We start from the raw sequence: 21,184 nt of genomic DNA, 5'->3' as shown, positions 1-21,184 counted from the left end.
CGGTCCCGGCCAGTGCCAGAAGCCCCAACGCCAGGTCTGGGGGTTAGTGCAGGGGATGCAGGCAGGATAACAATTAGATCCATGGGGCACACCCTCCAGGCCGGGCGGCGGGCGAGATCTCAGAAGAAAGATCCCACTCCCAGGATGCTGAAATTCGATAGCAGTTTTCCAGCACTGTTGGCCAGCCCTGTCGCAATTCCTGGGACATTTATGCAGCAAGGTGGTTGTGGGGGCGGGGTGGGAATGGGATACCCACAGAAGATTCCGAGGAAGGATGAGAATACTTGGAAATTGCCTGCAACCTTTGTTTGTGTGAGTTTTTCTTCTGTCAATGAGCTTTCGACAGATTCTCAAAGGGATCTAGACCCCCAAACAGAGACTGTTCAGAGCTTTGTCTCTTTCTCCAGAAAGCCTTCCCTGATCATCTCTCAGACTGGATCAAGTGTCTCCTCTGGGCACACATGCCCTCTGATCTTCCCCCACCGCAGCCTGACCCCTGCCTGTGCCTCCCCCGTACAGCACAGGCTCTCATGTGTGGTGATGTGTCGGTGTCCCCCATGAAGGCAAGGGCCTGGGATTTCTCAGGCGCCAAGATTGTCACCATTGTTGTCCAATACAGGCCTTAGATACCAAAGGAAAGACATCTAACAGACACTTGCTTTCTTACTTCTGGGCCTTCGGAAGTGCTGTCCCCTCCACCTGGAACATGGTTCTCCACCTCTTTCTCTTTCTTTCTCTTTCTTTTCTTTTCTTTTTTCTTTTCTTTTCCTTCCTTCCTTTCTTTCTTTCTTTTCTTTCTTTCTCTTTCTTTCTTTTCCTTCCTTCTTTCCTTCCTTCCTTCCTCTCTCTCTCTCTCTTTCTTTCTTTCTCTCTGACAGAGTCTCACTCTGTTGCCCAGGCTGGAATGCAGCGGTGCAATCCTGGCTCACTGCAACCTCTGCCTCCTGGGTTCAAGAGATTCTCCTGCCTCAGGCTCCGGAGTAGCTGGGATTATAGGCACCTCCACCACTTTCATCTTGCTCATTTCCCTACAGTGATCAACTCTCAGCTCCAACATCTCCTCCTCCAGGAGCCCTCCCTAACCACCCCCCAAGGCTGGGTTAAAGTTTGTGTTCCTCGAATTCACTTATTGCAAAGCAGGAAAATATTTGTTGAATGAATGACTGAGGAATTAGTGGTTGGGTCGGGTTCCCTGTATCAGCTGGAGGGTAACTTCCTGAAACCCTTGGTAGAGTCGGCGTTTTTAAAGAAGGGCTTTATTGACTTATGATTCACGTACCACACAAGTCACCCATGTGTAGTGTATAATTCAATGATTTTTGGTACAGACAGTTTTGTGCAACTGTCACCCCTTTGTGGAGCCTTGAGCCACTCCTTGTCTGACACTCCTCCCCATGAAGGCCTTGTGTTAGGTGCTTCTCACTGTCCTGTTGAAGGGGATGGGGTCTGGCCTCCTCCTCCACCCTGGGAGGGAGAATTGGTAAAGAAAAAGACCTAGCCAGGCTGGGTGCCGTGGGTCATACATGTAATCCCAGCACTTTGGCAGGCCAAAGTGCAGGAGAATCACTTTAGCCCAGGAGTTTGAGATCAGCTTGTGCAACACAGTAAGGTCCCCTCTCTACAAAAAATAAAAATTAAAAAATGAGCTGAGCATGGTGGCACATGCCTGCAGTTCCAGCTAATTGAGAGGCTGAGGTGGGAGGATCACTTGAGCCTGGGAGGTTGAGGCTGCAGTGAGCCATGGTGGCACCACTGCACTCCAGCCTGGGCAACAGAGCAAGACCCTATGTCAAAAAAAAAAAAAAAAAAAAAAAAAAAACAAAGAAAAGAAAAGGAAGAAGGAAAGGAAAAGAGAAAAGAACAAGACCTTACTATCTGCCCAGCCACAGGGCTCAGCATATCCTGGGAGGCCCAGGGTTATGCCAACAATGACTGAGCCCTTGCTCTGTACCAGGTGACATTCTAAGCACATATATGACAATTCATTTAACCACCACCACCAATCCTGCAGAGTAGGCGCTCTTAGTATGATTCCCTGATGTAGCACAGGAGGCTGCTGGGCATGTGACCCCTCCTGACACTCAGCGGGTGGGCTAGAGATCAGGTCAAGAAGCAGCCTCCAATCCGCAATTTATGCAATTTCAGCAGTGCCTAGAGGATTAAAACTGGAGCCTCACAGGCCAAATAGACCCCATAGGGTACTATATTAGTCTTTTTCTGTTTGTTTTTGGTTTTTTTGAGACAGAGTCTTGCTCTGTCACTCAGGCTGGAGTGCAGTGGCCCAATCTCAGCTCACTGCAACCTCCGGCTCCTGGGTTCAAGCGATTCTCCTGCCTCAGCCTCCCGAGTAGGTAGTATTACAGGCATCCACCACCATGCTCTGCTAATTTTTGTATTTTTAGTAGAGATGGGGTTTCACCATGTTGGCCAGGCTGGTCTCGAACTCCAGACCTCAGGTGATCCACCTGTTTCAGCCTCCCAAAGTGCTGGGATTGCAGGCATGAGCCACCGTGCCTGGCCCTATTGGTCCATTCTTACTCTGCTATAAAGATACCACCCAAGACTGGGTAATTTATAAAGGAAAGAGGTTTACTTGATTCACAGTTCCGCATGGCTAGGGAGGCCTCAGAAACTTACAATCATGGCAGAAGGCAAAGGGGAAGCAGTCACCTTCTTCACAAGGCGGCAGGAGAGACAGCGAGCCAAGGGAGAAGAGCCCCTTATAAAACCATCAGATCTTGTGAGAACTCACTCACTATCATGATAACAGCATGGGGGAAACTGTCCCCATGATCCAATCACCTCCCACTAGGTCCTTCCCCGGATTACAATTCTGATTACAATTTGAGATGAGATTTGGGTGGGGACACAGCCAAACCATATCAGATAGTTATTAAAAATATACATTAAAAAAAAACTTTTTTGGAGACAAGGTATGCCTTTGTCACCCAGGCTGGAATGCAGAGGCACGATCACAGCTCACTGCAGTCTCGACCTCCTGGGCTCAAGCAATCATCCCACCTCAGCCTCCCAAGTAGTTGGGACTACAGGCATGTACCATCCCACCCAGCTACTTTTTTGTAGAGATGGGGTCTCACTATGTTGCCAGGCTGGTCTCAAACTCCTGAGCTCAAGTGATCATCCTGCCTTGGCCTCCCAAAGTGCTGGGATTACAATCGTGAGCCACCCTGCCAGGCCAAAAAAAAGTATTAACAATGGGAAAAATTCCCCTTCCTAGTCTAACCAAGCCTTAGGCAGAATGTAATGTGTGCCTCAATTTTCCCTGCTTCCTGCTAACATTCCGGTTCTGATCTTTGCAGCATATGAGTTTGAAACCCTGGGGACACAAGGATTGACAGGTGGGTGAAGAATGACAGGTACAGTTTTGTGGGTTTTTGTTTTTGAGATGCAGTCTCGCTCTGTCGCCAGACTGGAGTGCAGTGGCGTCATCTGGGCTCACTGCAACCTCTGCCTCCTGGGTTCAAGTGATTCTCCTATCTCCGCCTCCTAAATAGCTGGGATTACAGTTGCATGCCACCATGGCCGGCTAATTTTTGTATTTTTAGTAGAGACCAGGTTCCACCATGTTGGCCAGGATGGTCTTGATCTCTTGACCTCGTGATCCGCCTGCCTGGGCCTCCCAAAGTGCTGGGATTACATGTGTGAGCCATAGCGCCTGACTGAGGTACATTTTTTTTTTTTTTCCAGCTTGGCCCAGTGCCAAGTTGATCACCCACGATCCCTGACCCCTACTCCTGCCCTAAGTTTATGTTGATCTAGGCCGTTCTTGTTTTTTAGGGAGGAGGATTCTGGACTAGGAACATGGCCAGTAAGTAGGCAGGGCACATGGAGGAGGTCCGTGCTGGGCACTCCACCATCACACACACAGCTCCTTCCCGCCTCCAGCTATCAGGACTACCGCTCCATACTCCATCCACAGCCACCTCCTAGCTGGAGCTTCAGGTCTGGGTTTGGCCCTCCAGGGACTCCTTGCCCCACTTGTTCCAGGACAGCTTAAGACTTCTAGGCTAAGCACGGTGGCTCACATCTATAATCTCAGCACTTTGGGAGGCCGAGGTGGGAGGATCACTTGAGCCCAGGAATTTGAGACCAGACTGGGCAACATAGGGAGACCTCATCTCTAAAAAATAAAAGCTGGGCGCGGTGGCTCACACCTGTAATCCCAGCACTTTGGGAGGCCAAGGTGGGTGGATCACTTGAAGCCAGGAGTTTGAGACCAGCCTGGCCAACATGGCGAAACTCCGTCTCTACTAAAAATACAAAAATTAGCCTGGGTTGTGGTGTGCGCCTGTAATCCCAGCTCCTTGGGAGGCTAAGGCAGGAGAATCACTTGAAACCGGGAGGCAGAGGTTGCAGTGAATGGAGATGGCGCCAGTGCACTCCAGCCTGGGTGACAGAGTGAGACTCCATCTCAAAAAAAAAAAAAAAAAAAAAAAAAAAAAAAAAAAAAAATCCAGAGGCAAGATTGCTCTCGAGATGAAAGAGAACCAAACAAAGAGAAGGGAAAAGAGAAAGACGCATGCAGAAACAGAAATGAAAAGACAGGATGTAGAGGTTAGGCAGAGAAAACAAATCAGAAAGAGACAGAGATGAGATAGAACGACAGAGACAGAGAGAGAAGGAAGACAGAGACCAAGAGAGGCAGAGAGACAGACGAAACTAGGGGTCAGAAGGGAAGGGAATGTCATTTAGTGACTCAAAGCACAAACTGGGGGTAGACTTGGAGAAATAGGAGGAGGCAAAAGATAGAAAATAGGTGGTTTTTAATGGAAAATTTTATAAAAGGGAGAGGGCATGTAAAGGGGCCCCTGGGCCAGGCCCGGGACCACGACATCAGTGGGAGGCGCTGGGGGAGGCGGGAGCAGTGCAGGGCGTCGCGGCTTCCAGGCGTCCGTAGGTCCCTTCTCCAGGTCCAGGCGGGCGGCCCCGTGCACATACGCATAAGCGGGCTGCAGGATGCGCGGCAGGGGCCCCAAGTGGCGGGCGCGGGTGGGCGGCCAGCGGGTGCCAGGGCTCAGGCCCGGGGCCGTGCGGGCGCACAGTGGTGCGGCTGGTGCGTGGGTGCGAATCCCGGGCGGCAGATGCAGCGGAAGGAGCCATCCGTGTTGAGGCAGCGCGCGTTGACGCACAGCGGGGAGGCAGCCTCGGCCTCATCACACTCGTTGATGTCTGCGGAGGGGAGACAAGGATCGCTGCTGAAGGCTGGGGCCCCAGAAGCTCGCCTCCGTGGCCCCTTAAGTTCTTGGAACAGAGGAGCACAGATGCTGAGCAGTTTGGAGTCCAATCTGGCCTCTGCCATCTGCTAACTGTGTGAGCCCGGCCAGGTGGCTTAACCTCACTGTGCTTCAGTTTCGTGTTCTGTAAGATGGATATGGTGGCCCATACCGCACTAGGATTTTGTTAAGAAAATAATAATGGCCGGGCGCGGTGGCTCATGCCTGTAATCCCAGCACTTTGGGAGGCTGAGGCGGGTGGATCACTTGAGGCCGGAGTTCGAGACGAACCTGGCCAACATGGTGAGACCCCGTCTCTACTAAGAATACAAAAATTAGCCAGGCATGGTGGCGGGCGCCTGTAATCCCAGCTACTCGAGAGGCTGAGGCAGGAGAATCGCTTGAACCTGGGAGGCGGAGGTTGCTGTGAGCCGAGATCAGGCCACTGAACTCCAGCCTGGGCGACAGAGTGAGTCTCTGTCGCCAAGAAAAGAAAAAAAAAGAAGAAAAAAATACTGATGATGGTGTCAACAACAATAAATGTTCATGCATTGTTTTAAGCACACTACAAGTATTAACTTTGTCCTTCTAATACCCCTATTAGGTAGGTACTGTAATTCGTTTTACGCATGTGCCTCCATTTGCACATGAGTCTCAATGTTATTGTAAATCAGTGTTAATAATATTCGCAATTCTATGAAATGGGATCTTTGACTGTAGCCATTTTTCATATCAGAAAAATTAGGTAAGGGACAGTGACCTGTCCAGCGTCACACAGCAAGTTGCTGGACTGAGTCTGAGGTCTATGTGACCTCCTTGAGTTTTGTTTGTTTTTTGAGATGGAGTCTTGCTCTTATTGCCCAGGCTGGAGTGCAATGGCGCGATCTTGGCTCACCACAACCTCTGCCTCCTGGGTTCCTCCCGAGTAGCTGGGATTACACGCATGCACCACCACACCCAGCTAATTTTGTATTTTTAGAGACGGGGTTTCACCATATTGGACAGGCTGGTCTCAAACTCCTAACCTAATGATCCGCCCGCCTCGGCCTCCCAAAGTGCTGGGATTACAGGCGTGAGCCACCGTGCCCAGCTATGTTCTTGATTTTAATCACTTGGCTTTACTGCCATCCAAATTAGGCAGACTTGATTAATATTCCCATTTTACAGGTGGGAAGACTGAGGCTCTCCAAAGAGGTCCTGCAGACTGCCCAAGGTAGCACTGCAAGTCACACCAGCACTATTCTATCCCTCTATCCTGCTTCAAGGCCCGGCTCCTGCCCCGTGGTCAAGCCCTGCCCTGCTGGCACCCTGACTCCTCCTTCTTCAGTCAAGCCCCACCCAGGTGGAAGAATTACTCCTCCCTTTTGGGCTGGCCCGTCCCCTGTAGTGAGGTCCTTTCCCATCCCTGACCAGCACCCCCTAGTCAGGGCTTCCACCCTCCCTGGACAAGCCTCGCCTCTCCCTGCGCATGCTGGCCCCGGGCCCGCCCTCACCAACGCAGGCCATGCGGGTCATGTCCAGGCGGTAGCCGTCGAAGCAACGGCAGGTGAAGCCTTCGGGGACGCGCACGCAGCGGCCGTTGGTGCAGCCGTCCAGGATCCCGCACTCCTCCGCCTCCAGCTCCTCGTAGGGCTCAGCCAGGGAACCTGTGGGAAATGCGGGGACCCTATGACTTGAGGTCCCTGCCTTCGCCCCTTACCCACCACGGTGGGTGCGCGTCCTTGGCTCCATCTTTCTCGATGTAAACTGTCCATCCCGCTCCAGGGCTGTGGCGGGTGCTGCGGGGCCAGTAAGCTTACCTCATTCTCTCGCCAGCTTTCCCTCTGCCACCTTCTCTTTCTTTGCCGGGCTATAGACACTTCTCTGTCCCTTTCTGTGGCTCTCTCCAGTTGCACCTGTGTTCCGTCTCTCCTCCCGCCTTCTGTTTCCCTCCCTCCTCTCTCTGTGCACACCTCACCCCTCATCTCAGTCTCATCATGCGCTGGCAGTGCTCACCAGCATAGCTTCCACCTTCAGGAGGCTCCTCGGGCTCTGGGAAGGAGCGGCGGGTGTCCCGGGACCGATAGGGCCAGCGGGTGCCCGGGCCAGGTGGCGCAGGAGCCTCAGATTCGCCATAGGGGCCACCATCGTCCTCAAAGTCTGGCATGTCGAAGCGGGGTGCCCCGTAAGGAGCCTCCCGGCGGGCGAAGGGCCCAGGTGGCGGTGGGTAGGGGTCGTAGGGTAGCGCAGGTGGTGGGTACAACTCAGGCCCATACGGGAGGCCCTGGTAAGGTGGACCTAAGTCTGGGCCGTACTCGTAGGGGAGTCCAAAGCCACCTGGTCGCGGGGGGCTATATGCGGGGGGGCGTAGCACATTGCACAGGGCCTCGAAGTCATCTGGGAACAGGAGCCAAGGCAAACAATCAGCCCCTGGGGCCCCCACACCCACCACTCACATACCCCCCTTGGGAGAGGAGGCAGAGGAGTGGATGGGGAGGGTCCTGGGTGGCCCCGGGGTTTCTGGAGCCAGCACTGAGAATCTGAAGGCTGAGACTGGGATTCGGACGTGCTGAGATCAAGGGTAATGAAGCCTGCTAAGAATCAGGGTCTGAGAGGCTGGAATTGGAGTGACCCATGGGAGCTAGGACTAGGGACCTGAAGAAATTAGATGGGGGTGTTCTGTGGACCAGGACTGGGGAATCCCAGGGATTGCTGCTGGGGACCTGAGGGGGCAGGATGCGTGGGAGACGGTCTGAGGCACTGGGACCTGGAGGTCTGAGGACCCAGGACTGGGGCTTTGGAACTGGGTTCCTAAGGGCTGAGGACTGAGGGACTCAGAGGTTGTAGAAACCAAGACTTGGGAATCTCTGGGGCTGTGTGTTGGGGTCTTAGGCACCCGGATGTGGTGTGTAAGGCAATGGGACTTGGAGGGTGTCTAAGGCAATGGGACTTGGAGGTCTGTGGGGCTGTGACCAGGGGGTCTGGGGCCAGGATGGTGAGGTCTGAGCAACTGGTATTTCAGGTCTAAGGGCCCAGGATTTAGGGGAGGACATCTCATAGGCTGTGTCTTGTGGTTCTACAGACCAGGAGCTGAGCATATGAGAGACCAGACCTCAGGGGCCTGTGGGTCTGGTACTATGGGATCTGCTGGGTCAGGCCTTGGGATGTCTGTGGCTGAGACTTGGAAGTCTTTGGAGTGTGACTCGGGGACCAAGATTTTGGGATGGGCTGCGACATGGGGGTTGGTCTAGGGGACAGAGTTTGGGTAGAGTCTGGGGGTTCTGCGACTGGGGATCTGAGAGCCCATGGGGCAAGGCCTCTGAGTTCAGCCTAGGCCAGTGCCAGCACCTGAGTCCTGCGCAGGGCAGAGGGCGCAGTCCATGCCCCAGGCCTCTCCATACAGGCAGCAGCACTCTGTGTAGGTGGCCTGACGGTCCAGCCGAGGGTGGCTGCACACGAGGTCAGCCCCCACTTCCTGCCAGCACACTCCCAGATTGTCATCTGTAGGTGGAGACAGCATGTGTCAGAGTGGGCCTGGCACTCAGGTCCTCCCAGGGGCTGGACCCTTCCCCTGCTGAGCAGCCCAGCCACCCTCTGCCTATCAGCAAATCCTTCTCATCAGCTGTGATCTAACTCCGGAAGTTCTCTGAGGTCACTCCAGGGTTCTGGATTGAGGAACAAGGAGACTGTCATATAGGAGGAGAGGGCAGAAGAAGGTGTCCAATGACTGGGAGGTAGGGCCTGAGAGGGGTCTACCCAAGTCTGACCTCTGGAGGGCTGTGTGACCTCGGGGCAGTTGCTTTGCTTCTCTGAGCATTGTCTGACATCTCACTGTATGGGGGAAAGTGCTGAAGGCACAGGAAATGAGAGAAGAGTGGTTGGGACAGTGGGCAAAAAGAGAGGTGGCAAGAAGCACAGAGAGAGTGTGTTGGAGCCTGTAATCCCAGCACTTTGGGAGGCTGAGGTGGGGGGGTTGCTTGAGCCCAGGAGTTCAAGACCAGCCTGGGCAACATGGCAAAAACCCATCTTTACAAAAAAAAAATATATAGATATAGATATAGATATAGATATAGATTAGATATAGATATAGATATAGATATATACAAAAATTAGCCAGGCTTGGTGGCGGGCTCCTGGACTCCCAGCTACTGCAAGTCTGAGGTGGGAGGATCATTTGGGCATGAGAGGTGGAAGCCACAGTGAGCTGTGATTGTGCCACTGTACTCCAGCTTGGGTGACAGAGCGAGATCTTGTCTCAAAAATGAAAACAAACAATGACAAATAGAGTGTTCAAGAGACAGAGCTTCAGCAGAAGTTGTCAGGGGCCTAGAGATAGGAAAATAGTCAGAAACGAAAAGGGAGAAAAAAGACCCAAAGAGAGAGAGAGAAACACATCCAAAGAGTCAAAGACTCAAAACAGGAAAACAAAGATACAGGGGCAGGAGAAAGAGACCTGAAAACAAAGATCCAGAGGGTGTCAGAAATTCAGAGAAAACCCCAAAGACAGAAATCCACAAACAGCTGGAAAGAGACAGAGACCTAGAGATGCAGATAAATAATAACAGGTAGCACTCATGTGGTACTTAGTAAAAAATAAATAATAAAACTAAAAAATAAAAATTAAAAATAAAATAAAATAAAATTCATCAGCCAGGTGTGGTGGCTCACACCTGTAATCCTAGCACTTTGGGAGGCCAAGGCAGGCGGATCACCTGAGGTCGGGAGTTCAAGACCAGCCTGACCAATATGGAGAAACCCTGTCTCTACTAAAGAAAAAAATACAAAATTAGCTGGGCGTGGTGGCACATGCCTGTAATCCCAGCTACTCGGGAGCCTGAGGCAGGAGAATCGCTTGAACCCCGGAGGTGGAGGTTGCAGTGAGCTGAGATGGCGCCACTGCACTCTAGCCTGGGCAACAAGAGGGAAACTCCATCTCAAAAAATAAATAAATAAATAAAATTAAATAAGATTCCTCACAGCCACCCTATAAGGTAGGGGCTATTCACCCAGTGTGCAGAAAGGAACCTGGAGTCCAAGAGGCAACATGCAAAGGTTGCCCCTAAAACTTTTGCCTTTAACCACCTAGCCAGCTCGCCTCAGAGAGACAGACAGACAGTGGGACAGAGACTGAGTGAGGGCTCAGTGGGGCGTGGTCGAGCCAGGAGTATGGGGCGTGGCCTTCGGAGGGCGTGGCCGTCGCAAAGGTGTGGCCCGGGTGCGGGTGTGAGGCCGAACCAAGGGAAGGAGGGCCTGGATGGCGTGGGCGGGGCATAGCGGATTTGGGGGCGGGGTTACCGAGGCTCTGGCTCTCGTTGGAGACGCAGCGGCGCTGCGAGCCATCCAGCACCAGTGGGGGCTCGCAGGTACAGTGATAAGAGCCCACAGTGTTGACACAGCGGCCGCCCTCACAGGCCGGTTCCTCATCGGCGCACTCGTCGTTATCTAGGGAGAGGATGATTAAGAGGCATCCCCTTCAACTCTCCCCACCCTTTCCCATTTCTCTTCCCACACATTGGCAGTGTGATGGATGGAGTCTAGACTCCAGGAAAGACTTCCCGCTGGTGGTGGCCACATTCCAGAGGGGAGCTGGCAAGGCTAGGGGTTGGAGAGAGTTGCCGGGGGTTGGGGGAGGTGGGGCTTGTACCGATGCACTCCAGCCGCTGTGTGTGGTAGTAGTAGCCGTTGCTGCAATAGCATGAGTAGCCCGGGGCCGTGTTCACGCACACGCCACTCTTGCACACCTGGTCTCGGAAGAGCTGACATTCGTCCACGTCTGTGCGAAAAGCAGAGAGAGATGGGGGCGGGCTGGATGGGTGGAGTGTGTGAGGGCATGACCTGGGAAGACAGAGACAGAGCTGGTGATAGAGACCAAGAAGTAGAGACAGGGAAAGAAAGATGGAGAGGCCAGGAGCGGTGGCTCATGCCTGAAATCCCAGCACTTTAGGAGGCCAAGGTGGACGGATCACTTGAGGTCAGGAGTTCGAGACCAATCTGGCCAACGTGGTGAAACCCTGTCTCTACTAAAAATACAAAAAAATTAGCCAGGCGTAGTGGCTAGTGTCTGTAGCCAGCTACGCCAGAGGCTGAGGCAAGAGAATTGCTTGAACCCGGGAGACAAAGGTTGCAGTGAGCCAAGATCTCGCCATTGCTCTCCAGCCTGGGCGACAAGAACAAAACTCTATCTCAAGAAAAAAAAAAAAAAGAAAGAAAGGAAAGAAAGAAAGAGACAGAGTATGGGTGGGGTCGGGGAGACATACAGAGAAACAGAAAGGGTGAGAGACAGAGGCAAAGAAAACAGGAAGAGACGAAGCTGGGCCTCAGAGCTGAGTGGGGTGGAGGGTCAAAGGCTGGCCTCACCTCTCCGGAGGCTCAGGTCTCCACTGGGCGCCAGGTAGCCCCGGCCGTGAGGGCACAATGACTGGTACTCAGCTACACACAGAGACAAGCCTGAGCCAGGACACCAGAGCCCCAGCCCCAGCCCTGACCTGCTCGTGCCCACTTGTCACAAAAGTCCCTCTGGCCCTGTGCCTGTTAGTGCCCACCTCTCAGCCTTATGTCTGCCCATGCCCACCTGCCTGGCAGCTCGCCCTTGCCCTGACAGTACTAGTACCTCAAGGCCCTGTCCAAAAGTGTCCCCTGTCCCAGGCCCACACCCCACCCAGTATTTCCACCCAAGCCCTCAGCCCTGTGTCCCCATCAGCCCATGCCCACCTGTCTCGGTGCCCGGGCACTGCTGGATGCGGCAGCCGCTGCCCCAGCCCTCACCCACAGTACAGCAGCACTCCTGCCACGTCACATTCCGAGCCAGGATGTTGTCACATGCATCCGGGGCCGCTGTGTCAAAGTAGCACTCCCGGCGCCCGCTCCCCACAGGGCCCTGCCTAGGTGTGCTGGGTCGGCGGGGCAGGGGTGGCGGAGGTGGCCTGGCGGGCAGAACAGGGCTAGCAGGTGCCTGGGGCTGCGAGCCTGGGAACGTGCCTGGGGAGACAAGGAGCTTTAGCCCAGTGTGGGCTGAATCCCCAGCCCCGCCACTATCATAGATGGGGAAACTGAGCCTGGCATAGATAGGGAAACAGAGGGTGGCAGCCATCAGTGGCAGAACCAGACTCCACACCTCTCACACTCCTCTGTCACTGTTTCTCTTTCTCCCACTGTCACCTCCTGTCATTTCTGCATCTCTTGCCTCCCCACCTCACACTTTCCCGTCACTGCAGCTAACAGCTTGGGTGGGTGGTGAGGGAACTTCCCTGGCTTCCTGGATGCCTCTCTGGGTCTCTTATCCAGTGTGTGGCAAACTGGCTGAGTCTTCATCTCAAAACCTACAATTTGTCGCCAGGTGCAGTGGCTCCTGCCTGTCCTCCCAGCACTTCAGGAGGCCGAGGCGGTTGGATTACTTGAGGTCAGGAGTTCGAGACCAGCCTGACCAACATGGTGAAACTCGGTCTCTACTAAAAATAGAAAAAATTAGCCGGGTGTGGTGGCGCATGCCTGTAATCCCAGCTACTTAGGAGGCTGAGGCAGGAGAATCGCTTGAACCCGGGAGTGGAGGTTGCAGTGAGCCGAGATCACACCACTGCATTCCAGCCTGGGTGACAGAGCGAGACTCTGTCACAAAACAAACAAACAAAAAAACCTATGCCTTGTCTTGGACACAGCTTCCCCACCCAGACATCCACAGCTTGTCCACATGGCCTCTTGGGTTTTTCTCCCACCACCTTCTCCTCCCCTTCCACAGCCCCTGCCTTGGTCCAGCCCTGTCCTCTCCTGTCCAGGCCCCTGCCCCAGCCTGTTCCCTGAGCTCCCAGCCTCCATATCACCCGCTTCAATCACCTTCACATGGCGGCCAGAGGGAGGTTTCAAAATCTGATTCTATCTTTCCTGCTTAGAACCCTTCCATGAATACTACACAGCCATGAAAAAGAATGAAATCATGTCCTTAGCAGCAACATGGATGCAGCTGGAGACCATTATCCTAAGCGAATTAATGCAGGAACAGAAGACCAAATACCACATGCTCTCACAAGTGAGAGCTAAACAGTGGGTACTCATGGATGTAAAGATGCCCACAATAGTTGCTGGGGACCACTAGATGGGGGAGGGACAGAGGTACAAGGGTTGAAAAACTGGCTGTTGGGCCGAGCATGGTGGCTCACGCCTGTAATCCCTGCACTTTGGGAGGCCGAGGCGGGCGGATGACCTGAGGTCAGGAGTTCGAGACCAGCCTGGCCAATATGATGAAACCCCGTCTGTACTAAAAATACAAAAAATTAGCCGGTCGTGGTGGCGGACACCTGTAATCCCAGCTACTCAGGAGGCTGAGGCAGGAGAATCACTTGAACCAGGGAGGTGGAGGTTACAGTGAGCTGAGATCGCGCCACTGCACTCTAGCCTGGGCAACAAGAGCAAAACTCCGTCTCAAAGAAAAAAAAAGAAAAACTGGCTGTTGGGTACTGTGCTTACTATCTGGGTGATGGGATCATTTGTATCCTAAAGCTCAGCATCACGAAATATACCCAGGTAAAAAGCCTGCACATGTATCCCCTGAATCTAAAGTAAAGATGGAAATTATTAAAAATAAATAAATACATAGCTTTTTTTTTTTTTTTTTTTTGAGACGAAGTCTTCCTCTGTCACCCAGGCTGGAGTGCAGTGGTGCAATCCCACAACCTCCGCCTCCTGGATTCAAGTGATTTTCCTGCCTCAGCCTTTCGAGTAGCTGGGATTACAGGCGTGCACCACTACACCCAGCTAATTTTTGTATTTTTAGTAGAGACAGGGTTTTGCCATGTTGGCCATGCTGGTCTCGAACTCCTGACCTCAGGTGATCCTCCCGCCTCGGCCTCCCAAAGAGCTGGGATTACGGGCTTGAGCCACCAATCCTAGCCTAAATATGTAACATTTAAAAATTAAAAAAAAGAAAACCACTGCAGCCTGGGCAACATGACAAAACCACATCTCTACAAAAAATACAAAAATTAGCTGTGGTGGTGGTAAGTGCCTGTAGTCCCAGTTACTCAGCAGGCTGAGGTTGGAGGATCCCTTGAGCACAGGACGTGGAGGTTGCAGTGAGCTGAGATCACGCCACTGCACTCCGGCCTGGGTGAAAGTACGACCCTGTCTTAAAAAAAAAACATTTAAAAAAAATTTCTAAAAAAAAAAACGCCGAAACCCCTTCCACGGTACCGCAGTGCTCTCTTACTGTGATAAGTGAGTGTGATCGGGCACCTGACTCTTTCCCTGGCCCCATCTCTCCCTACCCCTTCCTTTGCTCTCTAAATCATGCCATGTTGAACCTGTTTCAGTTCTTCTCACATGCCAGATGCTCTCTGGCTTTGCCAGGCCTTTGCCCTTGCTGTGTCCTCTGCCCAGAATGCCCTCCTCACACATCAGGCCTGGCTCATTTCTACTCATCCCACAGCTCTCAGTTCAGATGTCCTCTCCTACAGGAAGAACTCCCTAATCCTCTTCTCATGCTGGGCCAGGCGCCTCCTCCAAAACCCCCCTGGGCTTTCCCCATCACAGTCTTGTTGATTTCTCTGGGTTGTCACTATCTGGTGATACCTCTGTCTGCCCCATTGGCTTGTGAGCCCCTTGAGGACAGACAGTGATCCCTTCTGGTCACTACTATGTTCTCAGTGCCCAGAAGATGGCCTGAACACAGTGCACACCCTGTGAACATTTGTTGAATGAAAGAATCTGGTAGAGTCAGGACCAGGATCTAATTCTCCTGACACAGTCTCACTACCCATGTTAACTTATGTGTCTTTTGTTGATGTTTAAAACAACAGTATTTAACTGATGGTAGCTGTCCACATGAGGAATGATTAGACCACATGATTTTCCCATGGGGCCAGCCGCCATCAGTTAAATAGACACATCAGTCTCACCAGCAGAAGTTCGTGGGGGAACACAGCGTCCAGTCATGGGGTCAAACTCCTCCGGGCTGTTGGGGCAGACACAGAGGAAGGAGCCTTCGACATTTTCACACAGGGCAGCTCCACATACACCCTGTAGTGTTTCACACTCGTTCACATCTGTAAGCAGGAGACAACAGGGGAGAGGGACTCAGTGGTTATAAGCTTCTATGATGCCAAAGGTCCGAAAGTCTGAGCTTTCAAATATAATGGGTATATTTAATGGCCCAGACCCCATCATCTGTTTTTCTTCTAGTGAGAAACCTTGAATTTTCCTTGGGAACCCTGTGCTCCTCTATTTTCAATCCTGTTCTTTGAGTAGGGCTATATCTACTCTGAGAGGTGGGCACAAGTTCCAGGAATGACCAAACAGATGACGGCATTTCTCTGGTTTAGACATAGGCAGTGATCATGCTGGGTCAATCAAAGCCAGGCCTGGCACTTTTGCTAGAAATATTGAAAAAAAACCCTCCCTTTTTAGCTCTAGGGTGGCCAACTGGAGATATTAGCCCAGAGGTTCTAGGGCCACCTTCATCATTGTGAAAAATAATCTGCCTGAAAATCATGCAATAGAAGAAAGCAGAACTCAGAGAAGATAGAAATAGCCTTGTTAAAATTCCTGGATCCAGTTATGCCTGGAGTTCAAATATATCCCAAGACTTTATAGTTTTAATTCCCTTTAAAGAAATAAAACCTGTTGTGTTTGCATTTGTGAAAATTTACAGAATATATAATTAAGATTGCTGCATTTCACTGTATATAAATTGAACGTTGAATGAAAATATCTGTAGGGTACAATGGCTCATGCCTGTAATCCCAGTGCTTTGGGAGGCCAAGGAAGGAGGGTTGCTTAAAGCCAGGAGTTTGAGACCAGTCTGGGCAACAGAGCAAGAACTCATCTCTACAGGCCAGGCGTGGTGGCTCATGCTTGTAATCCCAGCACTTTAGGAGGCCACGGTGGGCGGATCACCTAAGGTCAGGAGTTCAAGACCAGCCTGGCCAACATGGCAAAACTCCACCTCTACTCAAAGTACAAAAAATTAGCTGGGCATAGTGGTGGGCACCTGTAATCTCAGCTACTTGGGAGGCTGAGGCAGGAGAATTGCTTGGACCCGGGAGGTGGAGGTTGCAGTGAGCCAAGATCATGCCATTGCACTCCAGCCTGGACAACTAGAGCAAAACTCCGTCTCCAGAAAAAAAAAAAAAACTCATCTCTACAAAAATTAAAAACATTAGCTGAGCGTGGTTGCGTGTGCCTGTGGTACCAGCTACTCGGAAGCTCAGTTCTGAAGGGAGGATGGCTTGAGCCCAGGAGTTAGAGGCTGCAGTAAGCTATGATCAAACAACCACACTCCAGCCTGGGGAACAGAGCAAGACCCCACCTCAAAGTAAAAAAAGAGAGAGAGAAGAGAAGAATATACTGGTAAACACATATTGAATTCTGGTTAGTGATATGCATATTGAAGAATTTATGGGGAAGCAGATTGGTGCCTGCAACTTACTTTTAACTCTGTCCAAAAAATTAGATGGATTAATGGATAGATATGTGAGGAAGAAAGTGTAATAAAATGATAATATAATCTAGATCATGAGTAGGTAGGTGTTCATTCTATGATTCTCTCAATTTGCTTTGTGTTTAGAAATTTTCCTCATAAAATGTTAGGAAAGATTAATGTTTATGAACACTTAAGGTTAGTACTTTGTACATTTATACTTTATACATTTTTAAAAGCACGCACACAAAAATAAAACCTGATTAAGTCAGGTTTCTGTCACCAGCCACTACAACAGTTCTGAGATGATTTTTTTTTTTTTTTTTGAGACAGGGTCTCACTCTGTCACCCAGGCTGGAGTGCAATTGCACAATCTTGGCTCACTGCAACCTCCACCTCTTGGGTTCAGGCAATTCTTGTGCCTCAGCTTCCTGAGTAGCTGGGATTACAGGCATGCGCCACCAGATCCGGCTAATTTTTGTATTTTTAGTAGAGACGGGGTTTCACCATGTTGACCAGGGTGGTTTCAAACTCCTGACTTCAAGTGATCTGCCCGCCTCGGCCTCCCAAAGTACTGGGATTACAGGCGTGAGCCACCGTGCCTGGCATGAAGATGATCTTATATTCCAAAGTCTAAATTCCACAACCCGAAAGTTCCCATTTGTTCAGATATATGGGGAGGGACAGGGCCTGACCAACCTCCCCCACCCCCTTTGGTCCCATCCACCTCCTGAAGTCCCGTACCCACGCAGTGACGCCCATCCCGTGCCCCCTCGTAACCCTGGTCACAGAGGCACTGGAAGGAGCCGGGCAGGTTCTGGCACACGGCGTGGGCACCGCAGAAGGACCGGTTCCGGCATTCGTCCACATCTGCAACCACCAGACAGTCAGGCCATTTCTGGACCTTCTACCATCTCCACATCTCACCCGATGCCTGATGGACACCCACCCTGGCATCCGCCCCCTGGCGTGGGCTGATAGCCAGGGTCACAGGCCGGTGTGCAGCGGTAGGAGCCAGGGGTGTTCTCACAACGCTGGGCTCCACAAATCTCGGGACCATATTCTTGGCACTCATCCACATCTGCAGAGTGTGGAGGAGATGAAAGGGGAGTCAAAGGCCTGAATTCAGAAGTTCTAACACCACTTCCGGTGCCCAAGACTAAGAAGTCTTTAGCAATCTGGTATTCTAGGAGCCTGAGCTTCTAAAGATCAACAATGTTGAAAACTTTGTTTCTTCTTTGAGACGGAGTCTCGCTCTTTCACTCAGGCTGGAGTGCAGTGGCTCAATCTCAGCTCACTGCAACTTTTGCCTCCTGGGTTCAAGCAATTCTGCCTCAGCTTCTAGAGCAGCTGGGTCTACAGGCATGCACCATCATGCCCAGCTAATTTTTGTATTTTTAGTAGAGATGAGATTTCACCATGTTGACCAGAATGGTCTCGAACTCCTGACCTCAAGTGATCTGTCCACCTCGGCCTCCTCAAGTCCTGGGATTACAGGTGTGAGCCACCACGCCCAGCCACTATTTTTTTTTTTTTCTTTAGTAGAGATGGGGTTTCATCATATTGGCCAGGCTGGTCTTGAACTCCTGACCTCAGGCAATCTACCTGCCTCAGCCTTCCAAAGTGCTGGGATTACAGGCATGAGCCACCCCATCCGGCCTTTTTTTTTTTTTTTTTTAAATGGGGTCTTGCTCTGTTGCTCAGGCTGGAGTGTAGTGACAGGATCATGGCTCACTGGAGCTTCAACCTCCCGGGTTCAGGCAATTCTCCCACCTTAGCCTCCTGAGTAGCTGGGATTACAAGCTTGTGCCACCACACCTAGCACAGTTGATAACTCTCAAGTCCTCACTGCCATTTCTCAAAAGCATGGTCCTGCCTCAGAGCCTTTGCACTGGCTCTTCCCTCTGCCAGGAACAGTCTCCCCTCAGCTCTCTGCATGGCTGCCTCCCTCGCTTCTGTCTGGTGTCTAGGTCAAGCCCTCCTAGCACTTCTCCATCCACTGCTCTGTCATCTCTGTCCCATTTGTCTTGCTTTGTTTTCCTTCCTAAACCTGATGTTATACGTATGTATTTATTGGTATGCCAACTGTCGCCTCTCTAGAATACAAACTCTACAATAGCAGGGATTTGTGTCTATTTTGTTCCTTGCTACATCTCCAGTGCCCAACACATAGTAAGGTGCCCCCCAGTTGTTTGTTGTATAAATTTTTTTTTTGAGACAATCTCACTCTGTCGCCGAGGCTGGAGTGCAGTGGCGCGATCTCGGCTCAACTGCCACCTCCGCCTCCCGGGTTCAAGCGAGTCTCCTGCCTCAGTCTCCTGAGTAGCTGGGACTACAGGCGCATGCCACCACGCCCAGCTAATTTTTGTATTTTTAGTAGAGACGGGGTTTCACCATGTTGGCCAGGCTAGTCTCGTTCTCCTGACCTCGTGATCCATCCGCCTTGGCCTCCCAAAGTGCTGGGATTACAGGCATGAGCCACAGCTCCTGGCCTGCTGTATAAATCTTGAATTTATTTACATATTTATTACCCCACAATAACTCCAGGAAGGCAGGGGTTTTTATATGACTTATTTCCTGTTGCTCTTATTACCTTTTCCAGACGCTGGCATAGAGTAGGTGCTTAGTGAATTCTTGTGGAATTAATGAATGAGATCTTATGAAGCTAGACTTCCATGAGTCAGAGGTCTAGCAGAGTCAACGGCAGCCCACAGATGTTTTGTTTCATGTGTTCCACAAGATGCGGACTCACACACCATCACCCCCCGACACAAAAAAATATATACTGTATGGAAGATTAGCCCCACCCTCCTGCCTCACTGGAGCCTGACCCGGGAGGGGTGAAAGAGCGGGGCGGGAGGGAAGGCCTGGAAAGTAAGAAAAGGCAAGGGGCGGGTCTGTGGGCGGAGCAAAGATAGGAAGGGAGGGCCTAAGTGTTCCAAGAGACTGGAGCCGTCCGAGCGAATGGAAAGCCCAGTCTAGAGAGACCAAGCAAGGGCAGAGCTTAAACGGGCGGGGGCCAATGCTAGGAGAATTTCACCTTGGGAATTTCTCATTGGGAAAGAATGGGGCCTAGGGCCACCGGGATTGGGCCTCTTTGGAGGGAAGGCTGGAAGTAGGACTGGTGGAGGGCGGGGAAAAGGCGCGTCCAAACTTCTGTTAGGAAGAGAAGGGGCCTGAAGAGGGGGTTTTAATCCAGAGGCCGATTGGAAGGGGCGGGGCCTAACAATTTTGGGGCGGTGTCTTACTGGGGGCATAGCCTAAAATGTGGACCGGGTTTCAGCTGCAGAGGGGGAATGGACTGCGGCTGGAAGGGAGGCTTGGCCGTGATCCTGACACAAGAAAATACACGGACACGGTGGCGGCTTATTTCCACTACAGAGATACGGTGAGAGGGTGTTCTTTCCCTCCCCCTAAGTCTGGGAAGCAGGGCGCCCCTCCTCAGTCCCCAAGGGAGCAGCCTCCAGCACCCCGTTGCAAGCGCTAGCGAAGGCGGGTGGGGGCAGGCTCACCGTCACAGGTGCCCTCGGGGCCCGCGTGGTACCCAGGATCGCAGTCCCGGACACAGCGGTAGGAGCCGGGAGAGTTCTCACAGCGCTGCGACCCGCACAGGGCTGGGCCTCGCTCGCGACATTCGTCCACGTCTGAGGAGAGAGGTCGGGTGGTCGGATGTGGGAAGCAGGGAGGCAAGATGGGGGATACAAACAGGGGAGAGGAGAGTCAGAAGGGGGAGGCCGGGGAAGCAGAGGAGAGGGCAGGAGAAGATTGGGGTAGAGGAGAGATGGGGAGGCTAGGAGAGGAGGCGGGGGAAAGAGGTAAGGGGAGGGGAGAAGCGGAGGAGGAAAGACAGAGGTGGGAGGCCAATCGGCGAGTCGGGGAGTCGGAGGGAGGAGGGATCAGGCCGGGGCGGGGCCTCTCACCGAGGCAGGAGGCGAGGTCCGGGCCGGCGCGGTGTCCCGGAGGACAGATGCACTCGAAGGAGCCGTCGGTGTTGGTACAGATGCCGCTCTGGCAAAGGTCCTCCTCGCTGCACTCGTCAACGTCTGCGGGACAGGGCGTCCGAAGGCCCGGCCCACCTCCCGCTCCGCCTAACATTCTAGGCCACACCCCTCCACCGCCCCTCGGCTCTCCTAGGCCTTTCACGCCTTCCCCAACCTGCCTCTCGCTACTTCCCTCCCTGCAAACACCGCCCCCCGACGGGTTTAGAACAGCTTCTTTACAATCACGGTCCAAATACCCAGACTCGGCTCTTTCCTCTCCACGCCCCGCCCCCCCTCACTGCCTCGAGACTCCCACCAGCTGCCCCCTGATCCTGCTGGAAGACCCCGGCTAAAAACTCGTTTTCCCCTTTTCGCCCTCTTCTCCCCGTCCCGCCTTTTCCTGCCCTAAGCCCACCCTTTCCGGGGCCAGGATCAGCCTGGGTACGAACCGAGGCAAGAGGCTCCGCGGGGTCCGGGTCGGTAGCCAGGGGCACAAGTACAGGCAAAGGAGCCGTCAGTGTTGAGGCACTCGCCGTGAGGGAAGCAGAAATCGCCCTCCAGGCACTCGTTCACGTCTAGGGTAC

The 21,184-nt window shown here is 52.5% G+C and overlaps 1 protein-coding gene across 16 annotated transcripts in view; it reads right to left on the bottom strand.

Moving 5' to 3' along the window:
- Positions 1-4,767: 4,767 nt before the first annotated feature.
- LTBP4 (latent transforming growth factor beta binding protein 4) overlaps positions 4,768-21,184 on the bottom strand; it is a 37,293-nt gene continuing 20,876 nt past the window's right edge. For 4 of the 16 annotated variants that reach the window (XM_055369464.2, XM_055369446.2, XM_055369451.2 and 1 more), the window contains 14 exons: positions 21,050-21,175; positions 20,541-20,663; positions 20,133-20,264; positions 17,570-17,701; positions 17,365-17,490; positions 15,101-15,247; positions 11,925-12,191; positions 11,571-11,642; positions 10,858-10,986; positions 10,509-10,655; positions 8,562-8,714; positions 7,230-7,610; positions 6,728-6,880; positions 4,768-5,190 (listed from right to left, as the gene is read on the bottom strand). In XM_055369464.2, the coding sequence (XP_055225439.1) occupies positions 5,036-5,190; positions 6,728-6,880; positions 7,230-7,610; positions 8,562-8,714; positions 10,509-10,655; positions 10,858-10,986; positions 11,571-11,642; positions 11,925-12,191; positions 15,101-15,247; positions 17,365-17,490; positions 17,570-17,701; positions 20,133-20,264; positions 20,541-20,663; positions 21,050-21,175 (2,243 nt within the window). In that variant the 3' untranslated portion in view covers positions 4,768-5,035. The remainder of the gene's footprint in view (positions 5,191-6,727; positions 6,881-7,229; positions 7,611-8,561; positions 8,715-10,508; positions 10,656-10,857; positions 10,987-11,570; positions 11,643-11,924; positions 12,192-15,100; positions 15,248-17,364; positions 17,491-17,569; positions 17,702-20,132; positions 20,265-20,540; positions 20,664-21,049; positions 21,176-21,184) is intronic. The other 12 variants (XM_055369447.2, XM_055369455.2, XM_055369448.2 and 9 more) reach the window with 7 other exon arrangements.

The sequence above is a fragment of the Gorilla gorilla genome, chromosome 20 (assembly GCF_029281585.2).
Source record: "Gorilla gorilla gorilla isolate KB3781 chromosome 20, NHGRI_mGorGor1-v2.1_pri, whole genome shotgun sequence".
NCBI lineage: Eukaryota > Metazoa > Chordata > Mammalia > Primates > Hominidae > Gorilla > Gorilla gorilla.
The sequence above is the reverse complement of the archived record's forward strand: the minus strand, read 5'-3'. Positions and strand labels throughout refer to the sequence as shown.